Source organism: Lissotriton vulgaris, chromosome 10 (genome assembly GCF_964263255.1).
Source record: "Lissotriton vulgaris chromosome 10, aLisVul1.2, whole genome shotgun sequence".
NCBI lineage: Eukaryota > Metazoa > Chordata > Amphibia > Caudata > Salamandridae > Lissotriton > Lissotriton vulgaris.
This window is the reverse complement of record NC_141698.1, coordinates 1,138,440,581-1,138,459,545: the sequence shown is the minus strand read 5'-3', so window position 1 is coordinate 1,138,459,545 and position 18,965 is coordinate 1,138,440,581. Positions and strand designations below refer to the sequence as shown.

At 43.9% G+C, this 18,965-nt stretch overlaps 1 protein-coding gene across 1 annotated transcript in view; it reads right to left on the bottom strand.

Annotated features, from left to right (window-relative positions):
• The window catches only part of FUNDC2 (FUN14 domain containing 2), a 38,113-nt gene extending 19,747 nt beyond the window's left edge, over window positions 1-18,366 (bottom strand). The window contains exons 1-2 of the mRNA XM_086942239.1: window positions 18,339-18,366; window positions 8,336-8,486 (exon numbers count right to left, since the gene is read on the bottom strand). Of these exons, the coding sequence (XP_086798365.1) occupies window positions 8,336-8,486; window positions 18,339-18,357 (170 nt within the window). The 5' untranslated portion in view covers window positions 18,358-18,366. The remainder of the gene's footprint in view (window positions 1-8,335; window positions 8,487-18,338) is intronic.
• Window positions 18,367-18,965: the final 599 nt, after the last annotated feature.

The following is an 18,965-nucleotide window of genomic DNA, read 5'->3' as shown; positions in this document are numbered from 1 at the left end:
GAATATTTAGCCCATTGGTCTCCATGGAAACGCTAACAAACTCCCGATGTCTCCCATCCTTCCTCCTGCGAGTCTCTTAAGCATTTCGCACAGTGTTTATTATCCATTTCCTTGCACTCACTTCGAGCTCACCTTTACTTCTGATGCGGCGCACGCCGCAGTCCGCCGCGAGACAAGGCCCGAATGAGAGGCTGATTAGAATGATCCCGGCTCTGGCCTGACCGCTCTTCTCTGCAGGTGAGAGTGTCCCTCATTCACCGGCTAAATGAAGCAGAAACGATTGAGTGTTTGTTTTCCTTGACTCCGTTCTCCTAAGCCCGCCGGCAAATTTACAGCCACGAATATGAAGTGTTAATGTTCCCACTGAGCATCTCATTGTCAACAAAGGCGTAGAGTCCCTGAGAGAGGAAAAGGTTAGCTCATGCAGAAAATGACCCTTATGGCGTGATTGTCTCCAGACCCTGGCCAGTGGCGAGCTGGCAGCCGGAGTGCCCTGGTTGCCAGTGCAGTGCATTTGGATGTAGGTTAACGCAGCGCCCTGTATGTCGGTGCAAAAGTGGCACCACTTTTAATGTCTTGTTTACGAGAGGCCCTCACACGGGCAGACCCTCACCCTTTCCACGCCGCTCCATGAGTCAGGCCGCGGCAGCACATGCCGGGTGCACTGAAGGCCCTCCGGCCTGCTCAGACGGTGCAGCACCCTTGCCCAGGAGCCCCTCACGTGCCCCAGCCCATCGCCAGGGCCACGGGCACTCACTTACTGTGCCACAGAGGCATGGAACCGGTGTGTGCTCTCCTGCCCCCTCCTCGTTGATTGTGCTTGCTCTCCTGCCCCCCCTCACTGGTTGTGCTTGCTCTCCTGCCCCCTCATTGATTGTGCTTGCTCTCCTTCCCCTGCCCCCTCGTTGCTTGTGCTTGCTCTCCTACCCCCTCGTTCGTGGTGCTTGCTCTCCTGCCCCCCCATCGTTGCTTGTGCTTGCTCTCCTGCCGCTGCCTCCTCGTTGCTTGTGCTTGCTCTCCTGCCCCTGCCCCCTCGTTGCTTGTGCTTGCTCTCCTGCCCCTGCCCCCTCGTTGCTCTTGCTTGCTCCCCTGCCTCTGCCCCCGCCCCCTTGTGCTTGCTCTCCTGCCCTGCTATTGGCATTGTAAATGACAATGCCATTTATTTATGTTTTAAAAACAAAAACAAATAAAAATAATGTCATGAACAATGCCAATAGCTCTAACTTTAAGAATGCCGAGACCATTGCATTGTAAATGCTTGTTACTTCCTGTTCTACGCAGCTCCGCTGGTTTTTAGTTTACTTTCTCAGCTCTACCACTCTGACAGGCAGACTGGTTATTGTTATGGCTTTAGCTAATGTGCAATGAAGCCCTGTGTACATGGATTTAAGAAACAACATTGACAGCCTCTGGTGTGCTGCATCGCCCTCAGTACTGTACCATGCCTCAGCAGGGTTACAGTCATTCGTTCACTGTGAAGCAGCGTCCTTGTCAGTGCATTGCTATGCCAATGCCAAGTTGCTGTCAGAGCCTTATTTCCGCCTTATCCTTTTCACTAAGCACCTCATTATTTACACATGTGCACCTTGCTGTGCTTCTGCTGCCTCAGACTGTGCCCCTTATGCATCAGTGAAAGAGCTTAGAGAGTTTGTTACTTCACTATTAGCACCTCATTATTGCCACCGCTACTTCACACTTCCGGTTCAGGATTCTGGACTATACCTTTCCCAACAGGGCTTAACATGGAGAGGGATCTGGAAGCCTCATATGCCCACCAGTTCCCCACAATTACTGAAGGTACACCTAAGAGTACAGACAGAGGACGGCTAATGGACAATTCACCTGGCGGAAGAAATTCCTGGAACAAGAGTCACAACATGACAAACTTATACTTTCTGGTATATCTTTTCACCTTCCTCTAACCTCATCAACATACTTGGGGTGGGAGAGGGGATTAAACCCACATTTTCTTTTGAAAAGCCTTGCCAAACTGGGCCTCAGCTCGCTCTCATACATAGCACAGTATATTCTGAAGGCATGCAGCATGGCCTACATGGCCACCTCGCAGATGTCTCATGGAGAACGGCTATGACTAAAACAGTTGGACAATGAATGCCAACTGTCAATTGGTTAAGCCAATTTTGCACCGGAGAAGCTTCCCAATTGTGACTTTCACTCAATACCATCCTGTACATTTGTCCAGGGTGCAGCTCAGCCAGATGTCTCTCTAGTCAGTGAAAGTGACCTTCCACAAGTAAACAAACATTTAAAGTACCTTTCCAATGTGTGGTTTACACACTGCTTTCATCTTTGGACCAGTCCCTCTAATGTAGTCTGGTATATGGAGTTCTACGAAGTCTCAACATACATTGTTAAGGTGTGCACCGTCACATACAGACACAAACCGCAATGAACATTTCCCGACATTTCGTGCTGTGTGAGAATTAGAGAACTATCTTTATGCTGGAGAGCCTACCTGCAGAAACCCCACTCTTCTACTATCCCCAGGTGCTACACTGGATCCAGAAATGTTTGCAACAGCTTTCCTTCATTGGCTACACTCCTGTGTCGATCACAGCGGGGCTGTGTCATCAATGGAGCCATATAGTGCCAACCAAGCTCCTGGACGTCAGTTCCTCATCCATTGGTTTCGGAGTCCCTAGAGGCAAAAACCAGAATACCATCAGATCATACGTGGGTGTGCTGTGAAGGACTACACTGGGATCGTATAACTCGTGAAGCCTGTAACCATCCCCCAGAACAGGGATGTGGGTGGATTGGTGCTGAATCTGCAGCACCGTATCCACCTGAGAGATCGTTACCGAAGGTTAGAAAATGTTTCTTCTGATGGAAACTTCTACCTGCAGATTCCTCACCATAGCAGTAGTGAGACCTGTAGTACAAAACAAGCAAAATGGTCAACTCTGTGAATGTGTGAAGGAAACCCATGTCGCTGCGAGACCGATCTCTGCCATGGGAACTCCCCTGTTCATTAGGGAGGTTAACATTTCCGCTCTGGTGGAATAAGCATTGATTCCCTCAGGTGGTTCCTTTTTAGCAATGCCATAATATTTGTATGCAGAGGGTGACCCACAGCGCCAGCAGCCTCTCCTGGAAAGCAGACTGCCCGAGGAGGGTCCAGCCGATGCACCCTCACCTCTTTGCTGTGATGGAGTGAAGGGAAAAAAGTGGGGAATGTAAGTAGACTGCCTCATATGAAATGGGGTCACCACTTTGGACAGGAAAGTCGCTTTCCTTCTCCTAGGGAGGCACGACAAAGGCAGAAGGTGGGAATATGTATGTTATCTCATTCAAAAATTTAGAACAGCCAGGGGCTTAGAGAGAGCTGATCCGGAAGACAACTTGGAACTGAGATGTCAGCAATGTTACCTTTAACTGAGCCCACTGCACGAGCTTACTGAAATAAAGAAAGAAAACCTCAAAGTATATGAAAGGCGTGCTTTCAAGGGATCCACACACTGGTTTTAACATCAGTTAATAAGGTGGTACCACCTACCGACATACAGTGACTTCTTCAAGCTGACAGTCGAATGACAACAACCTCCTGTGGCAAACGAAAGAAGCCCAGCTGTCCCCGGCTCAAACTCCAGCATGTAAGTGGACGCTTGGGAGGATGCCCCGGGGAGAGGATATCCACTCAGAGTGGTAAACGAAGCAGGGAACATAGGGAGAGTAGCAGAAGACTGCATACCACACCTTCCTTGGACAGTTCAAAACAATCAGATAACTCAAGCCCAGTCTTGGCATACATTACAAGACTCTTGAGGGATTCAAAATATATAGGAAAGCAGAAAATTCCACATTAACCTAAAAACAAATCCCAGACATCGAACTCTAGGCAGGGCACTCTCGTGAATGGAGAACAGATCTACCTGAAAGATGACCCATGGGGCAAAAAAATGTCAAGGAAATGAGCTCCTCCAGATATCTATGCCACTTGGGGTCTGCAAGATGATGCAGACTAAGACGGTCACCTCTGGTATTCCAGGTGGCTGTGACCAGCCAGATTCTGTGCACAGGCAGAGTGCCTTAGATATTTCCGGCAGAGAATATGAGACATCATACCTCCCTATTTATTCATGCACCACACTGTAGTTGTGTTGGCTGTTAAGATCTGGACAAATAAGGTTAAGATCTGGACAAATAAGGTTGTGAAGGGAAGGCAAGAAAGCCTTCAGTACCAGGTGAAACGACCTTAGCGCGAGCATTTTAGCTTTCTGTTCTAGGTTTTTTTTTCCAGTGACCCACCAAAGTAGCAAAATGGTCTATCACTGAAATAAACTATTTTTGTTAAAGTATGGTTAAACCCAACAGAAGAGGCAAGTAGTCAATTAAAAGGCACATTTGCCAACTTATTAGTAAAAGAGAAAACTGAGATGACTGACCACAAGATCTAGGTTTCACAATGGCTCGAGCACTAACAGTTTCACGCAGTGTCTAGAAAGTACAAGGGGCACAGTATGGAGGTGGGCCAACATCCCTTGACAGTACAAGTGCTGATATCTAGAACCTACTTTTAGTTGCTGCTACACAAACCTCTATTTAACTTTTGCATGGCACTGAACAGTGGCAGATGCAACTTTCAACCTCGCTGCTTGTGCTCAATGCCCTCTGTATGAGACTTACAACCTTGCATCCCTCAAGACATACAAGAGTACCCTGCACGCCACAAAAGCATTAGTGCAGTCTATACAGAGAGGCCATCTATCACCTATTTACTCTATTTTTAAAGTACAAACCTTGACCCGGAGAATGATCTCCTGGCAGCGCAGAGAACCTAGTACGCACACCACGAAATCTACCAACAGAGACATCAAGGTGTGTAGAAGAAACAGATTTTGAGAAGTCTCTTGAAGCAGGGATGGCAGAGCTCGGTCTTCAAATTAATCAACTGAGAATTCCACAGGCAAGCACCTTGAGAATGGAAGGCAAGCCAAGAAAGTGTTGGCTTTAAACTGATTAAAAGATGTTGCTTCTACCCACGTCTGTTATAAACTAATGGGGTAAACCAAGAAGGCAATAGGACCTGGGTAGCATATAGTACAAACAACAGTATGATCCTATATAGCACATTGCAATACTCAATTTGCAATACAGGCAAGCGGGAAGAGAACATTTGAATAGATCACACTTAATGCGGTTTCAAATAATTTAAACAAAATTTTATATTTTAAATTTCAAGGTCATGTATAACTGCGACATTTTTCGACATTTTTCAACATTTTGGTTGCTCTGAAGAAGGTGGAAAAAGAGGTGTTTATAAACTGTGCTGTTTTGTACCATTATCGCCCCCACCCTTATCGGCTGATTTAATCACAATTCTATTATTATTCCATTTTGGATATATTGTATCTGACATATTCCTTCTTGTAGACAACATTCATGCGTCTCTCAGCACCACCTGTTCAAAAGCGAGTACTTTGTGAGACATGAGGGGAGATGAGGTTGGGGGTGAAATTCGAAGGTGGTTTAAGTCCTGTATTGGAACATTGGGGTTTGGGTGGGATTTTGTTAACCCTTTCGATACTGATGACGAGCTCAGCTCGTCATCACCCACGGGTGTCGTGTGCTGATGACGAGCTGAGCTCGTCATGGTGCCACTAAAATGGCATTTTCCAGCACAGGAGGGGGGGGGGGGGGGTTTGGGGGAACGCCCAGCAGCCATGTGGTTAAAGTAATGCCTTGGGTACCCTTTCCGAAAGAATTGATGCAGCTCCACTTTCAGATTAAACGCACAGACTTTTTGGAATTTGTTTCCCCTTGTCACATATGGATTCCAACATTGTGAATAATACAAAGGCATGCTCATCGCAGCCTTGATTTTTATGGATATTTAAAGGGGACATCCTTTAGCTGAACCCATGAGACTGGCACACCGTGAGGACATAGGCTTCCTCATAAGCTTTTTTTTTTAGTTTACATGTTTTGTAGATGGTATTTTTACCCAATGTAATTATTTTACAAACCCAGATTCTATTAGTGAAAATTGTGGACACTTAACTAAGAGAGAAGGGTGTATCAGGATTGAACACCTTCCCCCCGCCTACGGTGCAGCTCCACAGTTTTAGGTCAGTGGTTATACCTATATTATTGGCGATGCAAGTGTTTTTAATAGGACCCACTCTATATTTATTGTGTGTGTCTTTTTTTAGGTTGCACTATATACACATCACCCCCTCTCACCGTTCTGATGAAGACCCGAATGACTTTGCTTAATCTCAACAGTCGGGTCGAAACGTCAACAGCAATAAAAGCCTGGATTGAGTATAATTATCTTTATGAGTGGTGGGCTTTGATTCAGTCATCACCTCTCCTAACAAGGAAGATAACAGTTGGTTAAGAAACTCTCAGACAGACTATTTTGAGTTTGGCTAATGTGAATGTCTCTCTCGTAGCCATGGATGTTATTTAAAAAGAATTATGCAGATACTTTTAATGTGTTTTTTCTTTTACATGCCCTTGAAATATAAACTAGAAAATTAGGTATAAATTATTTGAAACCACGTTAAGTGTGATCTGTTCACATTTTCTTTCAACCCAGATCAGGGCATCTATCTGGGTCCAACTTAAAGAGGCCTGGTATGCAAAATAACAATGGACTGGGATGTGGGTCGACTAATTACCAGTGGCTGAAACCAATTTAAGCATTCCAACCAACACTTTTTTGTTTACTAGAGTGTGTTGCTTGGGTATGGGTATGCCCTGGCGTGAGTCCCGTGCACACTGTCACTGGAACCAAGCTACACCTAGCTGATGATCCCTAAGGCGAAACTGGTCCTAGGTTGCGTGTTTTTCTGTTTAGGGAGGACATGGTGCGGCAGTTTGGGCTGGACTGTTCCCATTGGCTCTAGGTTAAGACTGATTTGCATTTGGTGGAGTTCAAACTGAGGTGGCACGGTGTGCAAAATAACAATGGATTGGGATGCGGCCCGAGTGATTACCAGTGGCTGAGATTAATTCAAGCATTCCATCCAGCACTTTTATGTAAACTCTGGGCTATCCCCCCATATTTACAAATTTTAAACGTAGGAGTTTTGAGGCAAGGAGACTCAGCAGCCTTATGGATTCCCATGAACTGCCTCCCTAGCAACCCCCCAGGGCCGGATGAACCCCATCTCCCCCAGAGTCTAGTCTCCTACACAAAGCCACATGCCCCAAGATCAGGCAAACACACAGACCATAGCTCATCCTGCATCCTACAAACACATACACAACCCTTGTGGTTCAGGCCTCGTCTTGCACACACAATCACACCATGGGGCAGTGCACACAATAAAACCCACCCACGTGCCCTAACAAGTCCCAGGTCCCTAATACATAAACACTAATGACAGCCACGGGGGCATACTAGTACCTTGCCTGCATTACCTCTTCTAACCATTACCACACCATCCCCATTATCTCATTGCCCATTACATGTCATTACCTTGGGCTAGAGGGAAAATTATTTATAATTTTTTTATGTAAATACATAGAAAATAAAATAAAAAAATAAGTAGCTATTAATATAAATATACAATGGACCACTGAGATGGGCTGAGACAACGGCCACTACCAGAGTTAGACTAATGGCCCCCTGTCCTTTTTATAAATTTTTTTTTTTAATGATGTTCATTAAATATACTCAAATTAATGTAATATATTTACCAATGGCTTAGGCAAGAGTTTACTGTGAACATCAGTGTTTTTTTTTAATGTTAATTTAACTGAAATTATATTTTAGTAAGGTAGAGTATTAGAAATCTCTAAATGAAATCAACTTTAATGTCGATTTCATTGTTTACAATTGTATTGTAGCCTTTATAGACCTCAAAGCGGTTTGCGTCGATCAGGTAATTTTCTCCTCTGCTTGTACTGTACATGTTGGAGGAAGACGGTGGCGTTACTAGCTAAAAGTGGCGTGTTTTTATGTGTTTGAAGCACATAGATTTCCTCCCGATTTGATGCAGTGAAGGGAGCCACATCTTGCACATGGAGTGGTATGGCATAGAGGTGTACTGTAGTTTCACAAGCTGCGTAAACAAATCAAGGGACTAGCATTCCTTGAGGTTGCACAAATATATATCACAGATTAGAGGTAGCAACAGCGCTAGGGTAGATTTTTATTAACTGCAGTATACAATAATTTATTGCTGCAAAACACACTATTGGTGTGAGAAAGGGTTAGGGATTTGTAACGAGGTAAAGAACACAAGATGGCATAAAGTGGACGCTAATTTCAATGAGAACTATAGGCGGAGGGGGGTGATGAAACGAGGTAATGGTAGGAGAGAAAGTGGCAGCCATCGCACAGTCAATAGATGCTCCTTCTTACCATCCTGTGGCGCCTCCTATTGCCAGCTGTGTGGCCACAGAGTACTTTTCTGCAATGGGTCCAGAGTTTTGCCCAAAGATCTTGTTCCACCAGCGCTGCCTCTTTGCGTATTCAGCCAGGTCCAAAGCCTCCAATGCCTCTTCTGCAGCCTCTGCAAACAAGGAGGGGGGAATTTAACAATGCAAATGCAATCTCTAGAAAAGATATTAACAAGGAACCCGAAAATATGGAACCAAACTAGTTCTTGAGGACCCTTACAAGTGGAGGAGCTTACTGTCCCCGCCTCAGCTCTGCAACCCCCTTTCCACAATGTGCTCAATGAGTAAACCAAAGCAGGTGTATAGCCTTGGGGTCAAACCTTCATAAGCAGGTGATACGGCTGCCTATAGGGTCTCCCTAAACACATATGCGCTGTCTCCATCCTCCACTCTACCAGAACTAATATATATTAATTACATTAAAAGTAGTAGGTTTGGGGGTACAGTGAAGACAAGGGACAGGGAGTGACTCGGGGGGGGGGGTATATTTTAAACAATAGCATTTAGTGCAGGTAAGTTCTGTGAAAACAACTCAGAACAATGCTTATTGTTGCATTCAGAAGACAAGGTGAATCCGCACTGGGGACAGCAGATACCCAGGTGCTAAATCCCACCACTAGAAGAGAACAGAGCCACAAATGACACATTCTAATATTGTTGGGATAGGGGAAGCTCTGTCCCACAGGACAAGACCCACCACCATAGAAGATTTGGACACAATCTGGAGGAACAGGGTAAAGTAGAATGGCTCACAAAACAACATATAATGCCACTGGAGGACAGCTGTGCCCCAAAGGACAAGGCCCACCACCCGAGGAGCACAGGACAAAGTATAATGCAGCTAGAGGAAAACTGGGCTAACAAGACCCATCACTGAAGGAGTAAAGTCTTGCACAGGAGAGAATCCAATTCAGCTGGGGAAAGCTGTGCCCCACACAAGACTTCCCAATGGATGAACACAGGACATAATCTAATGCTGCAGGAGGAAAGCTGTGCCTGACTGAAATAGATCGAACACTGGAGGAGTACTGCTTCCCACAAAATAAAATGTAATGCAGCTGAGGGGAGTTGTGACCCCACAGAATAAGAACCACTACCTGTGGAGCACAGTATAATGCTGCAAGAGGAAAAGTGTGCCCCCACAGAAAACCCCACCACTGGAGAAGCACAGGAGACCATTTAATACAGCTGGATGAAAACAGTGCCACTCGGGAAAAGAGCCACCTCTGGAAGAGCACAGGACGCAAACATACGCTGCTAGAGGACTCCTGTGCCCAGTCACTGGAGGAGCACAATGTTAAACAGGACACAATTTAATGCCACTGGGGGCGGGTGGGTGTATGTGTATCCCACAGGATAGGGCTATCTGGGGATTTCAGTGCGCCACAGGACTAAAGCCACCACTTTTAGGATACTCTGTGTCTAAAGGGAGAACAGGTTTCTACTAAAAAAGTCCTCTGCTGCCTCGTTTTCAACGGAGCTCTCAGTAGGGCTAGATCTCTCAGTACCGGCCTTCTGCTGCCGTATTGTCTTCAACGGAGCTCCCAGAAGGGCTTTATCTCTCAGGACCGGCCCTCTGCTGCTGCATGGTCTTCAACCATACTCCCAGCAGGCCTATATCACCCAGTATCGGCCCTCTGCTGCTGCATGGTCTTCAACCATACTCCCAGCAGGCCTATATCACTCAATACCGGCCCACTGCCACCTCATTGTCTTCAACTGAGCTCTCAGCGAGGCCATGTCACTGAGTACTGCCCTCTGCCCCTGTGTGGTCTTCAATAGAGCTCCCAAAATTCCACAGTTTTAATAGAATAAAAGTGCTGTAGTGGAAAGAGTGAGTCGCTGCATGAGGTTCCAGGCAGCACTCTGAATCAAGTGCAATGAAGCTGTGCCTATGTGTGTAGCTGTTTGGATGACTGTAAAGGAAGATGTAGTAATCTAGTCTCCTTCTTCTATGTCTATGCTTTATCAGAACATTACTTGGTCATGTCCATTCCTATGGATACAGAATGTTTAGCTTTGAATACTGTCCTTGGATTCCCTGTTTGTCAGTTCCTGGGAGCTCTTGTGACTAATGGCTAATAAATAAGATCTGACCCATCATTTGTGGTTGTGTGGGCTTACTTCAAATTGGCGACGAGGACTGGCCATTAGTCACCTAACCCACGTGTGTTCAAGCTGCTGAACTATCCTTGGAGAGAAATTGGAAAAAATACTGAAATGTTTTTAAATTTCAACTCTTATGCTGATGGGATCAGTGATCTCAGCGTGTATCAGGAGCAGTCTACAACAGAAGTCATAAAGGATCTTGAATGCTGTAAATACTATCAAATCTGTGGCTTCATTTGAGTATTACTGGTATGGAAAGCATTGATGATATGCATACTTTCAGCATACAAATGGAATAACTGAAATCTGTCAACAGAACTGTGAGTAAAACTTGTGCAAAACCTATTGCCAGAGGTACTGCTTTGTGAAGCACGTTTATACAAGTTGTCAGAAAATACAGAAATTGGTCTGCGTGACATGGAATAACTGAAATCTGTCAACAGAACTGTGAGTAAAACTTGTGCAAAACCTATTGCCAGAGGTACTGCTTTGTGAAACACGTCTGTACAAGTTGTCGGAGAATACAGAAATTGGTCTGCGTGACATGGAATATAACAATTTATGTTTCAATGTGTAATACTGGATTACATCGGCAGCGCGAGGTTGACTGAATACTTTATCGGCAGTGCGAGATTAACACAATACTTTCTCTGCAGTGTGAAGTTGACAAAAATACTTTTACCAGTTGGTTGAACGTTGGCTACTTCACGGTTTGTTTTCCCTCAACTGGAGATCTACTCATTCCTCTGGCTCACAGCAACTGATGACGTTGTGGAATGCTGAGCAGGTGTTGGCGATCAACTCTGCCTCGGTGATGTAATGCCGTAAGAACACTGGAGAGAGCACTTGATTTAATAACGTCACACGTTTTCCGTTGCCTAGCTACTGTAATCTGCCAAGTTTTCAACCGTCTTTGGTTTCATTAAATCAACACGCATTACAAGTCTGTCATGCCATTCTCAGCACAATAACAAGCCAGCGTGAGAAAATCATAATCCTGTCTTTCTATGTGAGGTAAAATATTAATATTGGTTCACGTGAGAAGTTCAAGCTGGTTTGCTACGCGGTCGCTGTCTGGCATTTTCTCCTACATACTAACAATTTGTGTTAACAACCACAAGAACTTCGAAGCCAACAACGAAGGTTTTATGAGACAAAATAGATCTGGAAAATTCTATTACAATACTGCCCTCTAATGGATTTGTTGTACATTCTCATTTCAGGGAGAAAGTGTAATTTCACATTATGTATAACTTGGTTTGCCTAATCTGTATTTATATGTTATAGGTACTATACAATTTAGAACGTGGTAAAGCAGTTTATTCTTTGAGGAAATTTTAATAACACATAAATTATTCATTTTATTTGTTATACAGGTTCACAATAGACTACAAACAAGTTAACATTTACTTTTTGATATTTAATTGGTAAATATGCAGAATGTACAAGCTCCTCCTCCATTTCGGCAGCTCCCAGGTGAAATGGAAAGTATGGTATAGAGCTTTTGAAAAGTATTTAGGGGCAATTGGTGGCAGCAGATTTAGTGCGCAAAGAAAATATTTTATTCTTGAACATAATCTTGGTTTCGAAGGGCAAGCAGTGTTAGAACATTTACCTGCAACACAGTTAGGTGAGAATGGGGAAGAATTAGATGAGTATCAGAAGACAGCAGTTTACAGAAACAATTCGATGTTGAAAGTAGTTTGGTTGTCGCAAGACATACGTTTTTTACTAGAAAACAAGAGGAAAGTGAAAGCAGAATAGCTTACGTTGCAGCTTTAAGAATTCTAGCGTCAGAGTGTGAATTTGAACAATTTACTGAACAGTTAATAAGGGATCAGATTGTTGTTCATACTAATTGTGGGAAAGTTCAAGAGAAGTTATTAACGCTTAAAAACCCATCATTGGATGAAACTAGATCTATAGTCAAAAGTATTGAACTTTCACAAAAAGCTAAAAAAGAATTGAAACCTGAAAAGGATTCTTTAGTCAATGTTGTAAAAGAGTCAACTACTCAAAAAACATAAAAAAAACTCAAGCAAAAGTGCAGTTTAAAATAGAATATAAAGGGAATTCTGATTCAAAAGGTATCAAACCTTTTCAATCTAAAGTCAAACAAAGGAATGTGTGTACAAAGTGTGGGTTTGCTGAACATTTTCCTAATGCAAAAATCTGCCCAGCCAAGAATGCATCTTGCCATAAGTGTGGTAAACAAGGACATTTTGCAAAAGTTTGTAACTCAAAGAACACTGTGAATTCTGTTTATAGGGAAAAAACACAAGAAGATGAAAGTGATTGGGAGGTGGTGAGTTCATTGTCAGATTTTGTGGTGGTTGTGAAGGATGAAACTGATGATTGTGTAGATCCTATCGTTGAAGTGTTGGTAGACAATAAACCTCTAGATCTCTTGGTTTATTCAGGGGCACGTATAACGATAACTGATGAATTATTTGAAAAGACATGGAATGAAAGGCCACTTTACCCACCTGATAGAAGACCACTTTCTTATGAGGGTAGGCGAATAGAACTGTCAGGATTCTTTGAAGCTATGTTAGTTTTTAGACAAAGAACTATTGAAGGTAAGGTCTATGTGGCTAAAAAAGGTCTCAATATTCTTGGTTGGTACCATCAAGGCCTTTTCAAAATGCAACTTAGACCTGGCACGAAAGATCAAGTTTCTGTGGTTGAAGATGGTGAGTTAGAAGATACTTGTAGTTCATGGTTTGATCGGTTCCCAAAGGTATTTGGGGATGGTTTAGGTTGCATTTCAGGTTTTAAACATTTAATAAGATTAAAAGAAGGTGCAATCCCCATCAAACATAAGTTACGGACAGTACCTCATAGTGTCAGGGATGATTTGACTAATGAGCTTAGGAAAATGTGTGAATCCGGAGCAATTGAACCCATTGAGTCTTCTCTTTGTTTATCTCCCTTGGTTGTCAGACGCAAACCTAATGGTAGTTTGAGAGTCTGTATTGACCTTCTCAGTGTCAATAGCGAAATTTGGATAGATTCTCATCCTTTGCCTCGCATAGACGACATTCTTTCAAAGTTTGCGGGGTCTAGATATTTTTCTAAAATTGATTTAGCTTCGGCTTATCACCAAGTGCAATTAGATCCCTCTTGCAAACACATCACAGCTTTTATAGCTCCTATTGGTACATTTCAATTTAGGAGAATGCCGTTTGGCTTAGCTAGTGCAGCTTCAGTCTTTCAACAAGTTATGGAGAAGATTTTGCAAGGTCTTTTGGAAACTGTTGTTTATCAGGATGACATCCTAGTAGCTGGGAAAACTAAAATTCAACATGATTCTAATGTATCTAAAGTGTTGGAAAGGCTAGAACAGAATGGTATTGTGGCGAACAAGCTTAAATGCATTTTTGGTGTGCAATCTATTGAGTATTTAGGACATCAGATTTCTGTAGCAGGCATAGTACCAAGGGAGGGTTTGATACAAGCAATTGTAGATGCTCCTAGTCCGACTACAAAAGAGATGGTTTCTTCTTTCTTGGGAATGTGCGAGTTCTATTCAAAATTTATTCCCAGCTTCTCTGTGAAAACTGCACATATGACAGATTTGCTTAAGAAAAGGGCAATTTTTAATTGGGATGATGTCTGTGAAAGTGAATTCAAGAATTTAAAAACAGAATTAGGATTGTGTAATATTTTAACACCTTTTGATCCTAATATAAAATGTACTGTGTCAGTTGATGCGAGCTTGTATGGCTTAGGTGGTATGATTTCACAAGTGAAAGATGGGAAGGAATCTACTGTTGGATTTGCCTCACGGGCTTTGAGACCTAGTGAAAAAAACTATTCAGTAATTGAGCGTGAACTCTTGGCATGTTGTTGGGCAATTGAGATGTTTAAATGTTTTCAGTGGGGCAGGAATTTCAACCTCCTTACTGATCACAAACCATTGATTCCCATTCTCCAAGGTAAGGTGGCAAAAGATCATACACCACGTATAGCAAGACTTAGTAGCAAACTTTTACAGTATAGATTTCATGTTGCGCATATTCCTGGTGGAAAGAATACTCGTGCAGATTTCTTGTCAAGATTTCCTGTACCTATGTCTAAAAATGATTTCAAAGAAGATATAGATGAGGATTGCTTGACTGCTGCTGTGGATGCCTGTTGGTTGGTTGTTTCTCTGAGAATGAATGGTTTGCTGCTATGGAGCAAGATAATGTTCTGAAGAGAGTCAGACATTACATTATCACTGGTTGGCCTAAAGAAATTTTACTGGAAAAAGTATTTCATCCTTTTGCAAAAGTTGGTGATGAGTTAACTGTTGAAGGAGGCGGTATGATTATGAGGGGTGAGAAATTTGTACCTCCAGAGAAACTAAGGTCTGCTATAATTAACTTTGGACATGAAGGACATTTGGGGCAGACTAACACAAAGAAAAGAATTCGTAATTTTTACTGGTGGCCCTCTATGGACCAACAGATCACTTCTATTGTAGAGGATTGTTTAATCTGCAATTCAAGTGATAAAGTAGTTAAGATGGTTTCCCCTCCGATTCAACATGTGGCTTTGCCTGATGGTCCATGGTCAAAATTGGCGGTGGATTTTGTGGGTCCATTCAACATATTACCTAACAAATGTAAATTTGCATTGGTTGTGGCCGACTACTTTAGCAAATGGTGGGAGGTTCATTTCATGTCTGATCCTAATTCTAATGAGGTTATCAAATTCTTTCAAAGTCTATTAGCTAGGGAGGGTTTTCCGAAAGAGATCGTTTCGGATAATGGAGTTCAATTTACTTCAAAGGAAATGTCTGCTTTCTTGTCTCAATCGGGTATTGTTCACAAGAGGGTCGCTCTTTATCACCCACAAGCAAATGGTTTTATTGAGAGGAATAACCGTATTTTGGTAGAGTGTATACAATGGGCAGTCTCTTCTGATTTAAACATAAAGGAGGCTGTCCAAAGTATGTTATGGGCACATAGAACAACTCCGAATGCAACCACTGGGTAAAGTCCGTTTAAACTTTTGAGAGGAAGAGAGGCTTCATTCCATCTGTGTCCTGCTTGGATGGAAGGTTGGGCTTCATCTTTACGGAACAAGTCAACTCAGGACTCTTTTTTAACAAATGATCAATCTCCTATTGATATGAATGTTAATAAGCATCAAGGTGAACAAGTTATTAAAAGTCATCAGAGAACAATCATTCAGAGAGACTTTGTGTCCAACATAAAGGTTGGTGACTGGGTTAAGATCAAATCACCACATAATGTTCCTAAAGGCCTATCTAAATTTGGTTCACCAGTTCAAGTTGATGCTGTTACGAAATTTGCAGTGAGAGTTAATGGGAAAAACTGGTGGAATCTTGCTCGTGTTTATAAATTGCCCCAGAAGGTTGTTTCTCAGCTGGGGTGTGCTACCAGAGCGAAAAATACTGAAGTTAAAGTTGCTGATAAAAAATGATTCCAAGTTGGTTTATGTTCCTCCTAGGGGGAGCAGTAGGATTAGGGTTTCTCCTAAACGCATGGATTTGTAGTTTTTTATGCTATGTATTTCTAAATGCTAATGCTTTATAGTTCTTAGATGTAATTAGTTGTTATTGAAATTTTGAAATGCATTTGCTATATTATTATTCTTTTCCTTATGCTGTTTTATTCTTCTCATTTTCTCCGTCTTATTTCTGTATTTTCTTCTTTTTGTTTTTTATTCATCTTTAAATCTGTAGGTTTTGGCTTTTGGGAAAGAAGGGAAATATTGTAGTAATCTAGTCTCCTTCTTCTATGTCTATGCTTTATCAGAACATTACTTGGTCATGTCCATTCCTATGGATACCGAATGTTTAGCTTTGAACTGTCCTTGGATTCCCTGTTTGTCAGTTCCTGGGAGTTCTTGTGACTAATGGCTAATAAATAAGATCTGACCCATCATTTGTGGTTGTGTGGGCTTACTTCAGAAGAGTAGAGCATTGACACATGGCGTACACTGATGCCTTCTTATAGGCCCGTTGTGGCCCTAACAGGTTCCAGTACGGATGCTGGTCTTTGTGAAAGCTATCCTAGAACCCCAGACCACTGTGAAGTATCGGGACACAAACTGAACACGTTTCTCGAAGGAACTCAAGGGGAAACCTAGAAACGCGTCCATGGAAGTATGAGTGAAAGAACTATAATTCGAAGGGGTCCCGAGACCAAGGGTGTTACCACCAATCAAAATCATGCGCATTACGGTCTGTATCGTCATTCATTTCCAACCACTTTATGTAAAAGTTATAAACACTGTCTCAAAGCAGAAGCACAAAGGGATTTTTATTTTTAAAAAACTGTACACGCTATCAGAAAACAATTATGCACACACCCAGAACGCATCGCTGTGCTGAATGCACAAGTACATACGGAGAACCAAACCCACACAAGGGCATAGGTCCAACCAAACTCCTCATCTGAAAACACAGCTACAGCATGTACACAAGAGGATCCCTGTGTCCTATAAGTTTGCTCGTTAAAGAACCAAAAATGACCAATCTGGTGCTTAAGTGGCCTGCGTTGAGACCAGCCTCCTCTGTTAGGGAGAGTAACGTGTTTGCGGTAGTCCTCAGCAAGCCAGGCTTCCATAAGAAGAGAGTTGCATGAGCTCCCCAGGAACACCTACTGTGCCAGTCTGAGATGACCACGGGTACCTCAAGTTCTCAGGGCCAATGTCGACTCAGAAGAATGATACAAAAGGTTTACTGCACACTGCTCATACAAGAATGTCACTGCAAGCTGAAATAAAGATCCGAGGAGGACAGAGCTGCAATGGAAAAACTGGTCCAAAAGCCATTCCAATCAAAATGATTTGTAAGAAAAAGGCCATGCTTTACTTCTGAGCAGTTGAATTATTCCACACAGTATAACGTATAGCTGCCTGAATCTACTGCAGAGTCGAGCATTAATCTTGGACAAACTATTAGCAAATGAGTCAGGGGCACGCTTTAGAGTTTCTTCGTGAATGCCCCTGTTCTGGGAGCCTGGATACACCAACCTCTGACTCCCATCTGCACCCAGACCGGTGAGTTCTGAACCCCTGCCCTCGTAGTTCTTTCCACAAACTAACGAAGATCATGCAAAGCGAAGCCTGCCTAAGGCGTCACAATATACAGACCACCCTGAGGCCTCAGTGGGGATGAAGGCACTGCGCATTCTCTGATCAGTCCACAATGCAGGCATCAGCAAACCCCACAATCCTCTGGCTTCAGAAGCAGCAGTCAGTCAGCCCTCCCTAAAATCGGTGCCAACTCTTTCCGCCACCCACGCAATGACATGCGCTGCCTCTGATACTCCAGTCATGCCCAGCAACTGGGCTTAGCAGCGCTATCTTTAGACCACTGTCACTGCAGAGGGGCTTAAAAAGCAACGTGTGACGCCCCTGTACCCCCCACACCCATGTGTGCTCGTGACAGTGACCCCCATGCACTGGTGGCAGATGACCCCGACGCCCCATGTGTGCCTCTCTCCACAACCCTTCACGAGGTCAGTGACCTCCCCCCTTCACTGTGACCCCACTCCTCGTTAATGACATGTGACACCCTCTGAACACCCCTCCCCCCCCGTCAGTGACAGTGACCCATGCACTGCTGACAGGTGGCCCCCGACACCTCACGTGAGCCCCTCCCTGGGTCAGTGCCCCCCACCCCCCCAAGTGTGCCCATCATGATGACCCCACGCATTGTTATTGAACTGTGACCTCCTCTGTGCGCGTCACTGTGTCCCCTCACCCTGACAGGTCACCTCGCACCCCGTAAAGTCCCTGTAAGCTCTCGCCCCGCTCTGTGCCCGTCCCCATGACCCCTCACTCGCTCGGTGACCCCTCAGCGCCCGCTTCCAACTCGGGACCTCTCTCACACCCACCTCTCGCCTTCGCCGCCATCTTCAGCCTGCCCCGAGGGTCTGCGTCTGCGCGAAGGAGCCTCTCATACATCACGTGACGCGGAAGTGTGGACAGAGACGACGGACCACTGCCTGCCAGCCGCGTATCCGTCCCCACGGGGGCCGCCATCTTGGAGTCAGGCAGCGAGTGCCCGACATAGCCGACTGAGCAGACATCTTGGAGCCAGGCAGCGAGGATGTCTATTCTAAAGTGGCTAAACTCCTAAAAACAACACCCAGTCTGGGGAGCCGAGCCCTGCCCCCGAGCTTGAACCAGGCAGTACTTTAACAAGCATTGGCAAAGCCAATTGATCTCTGCAATTTGATAGATATTGGCATTGTGAATGACTTTTAGCTAAGTGTTATGGAGCGGAGTGCATGTGTGTGGTGGCATTATGAGGGTTGGCATAGCTGCCAAGTTTTCAGATTGCCATGTGTGACATTTTAAAAATTTGAGTGAAATTATGAGTGACATTTCAACGACTATGTGTGACACTTTCTCGCGAGCAAAAATCATGCCATTAAGACGAGGGAAACTTAGAAATATCAGAATTTACAGCCAATTGAGCAACAAGAAACTCCAAGAACTTATTGAAACTGTTGCAGAGC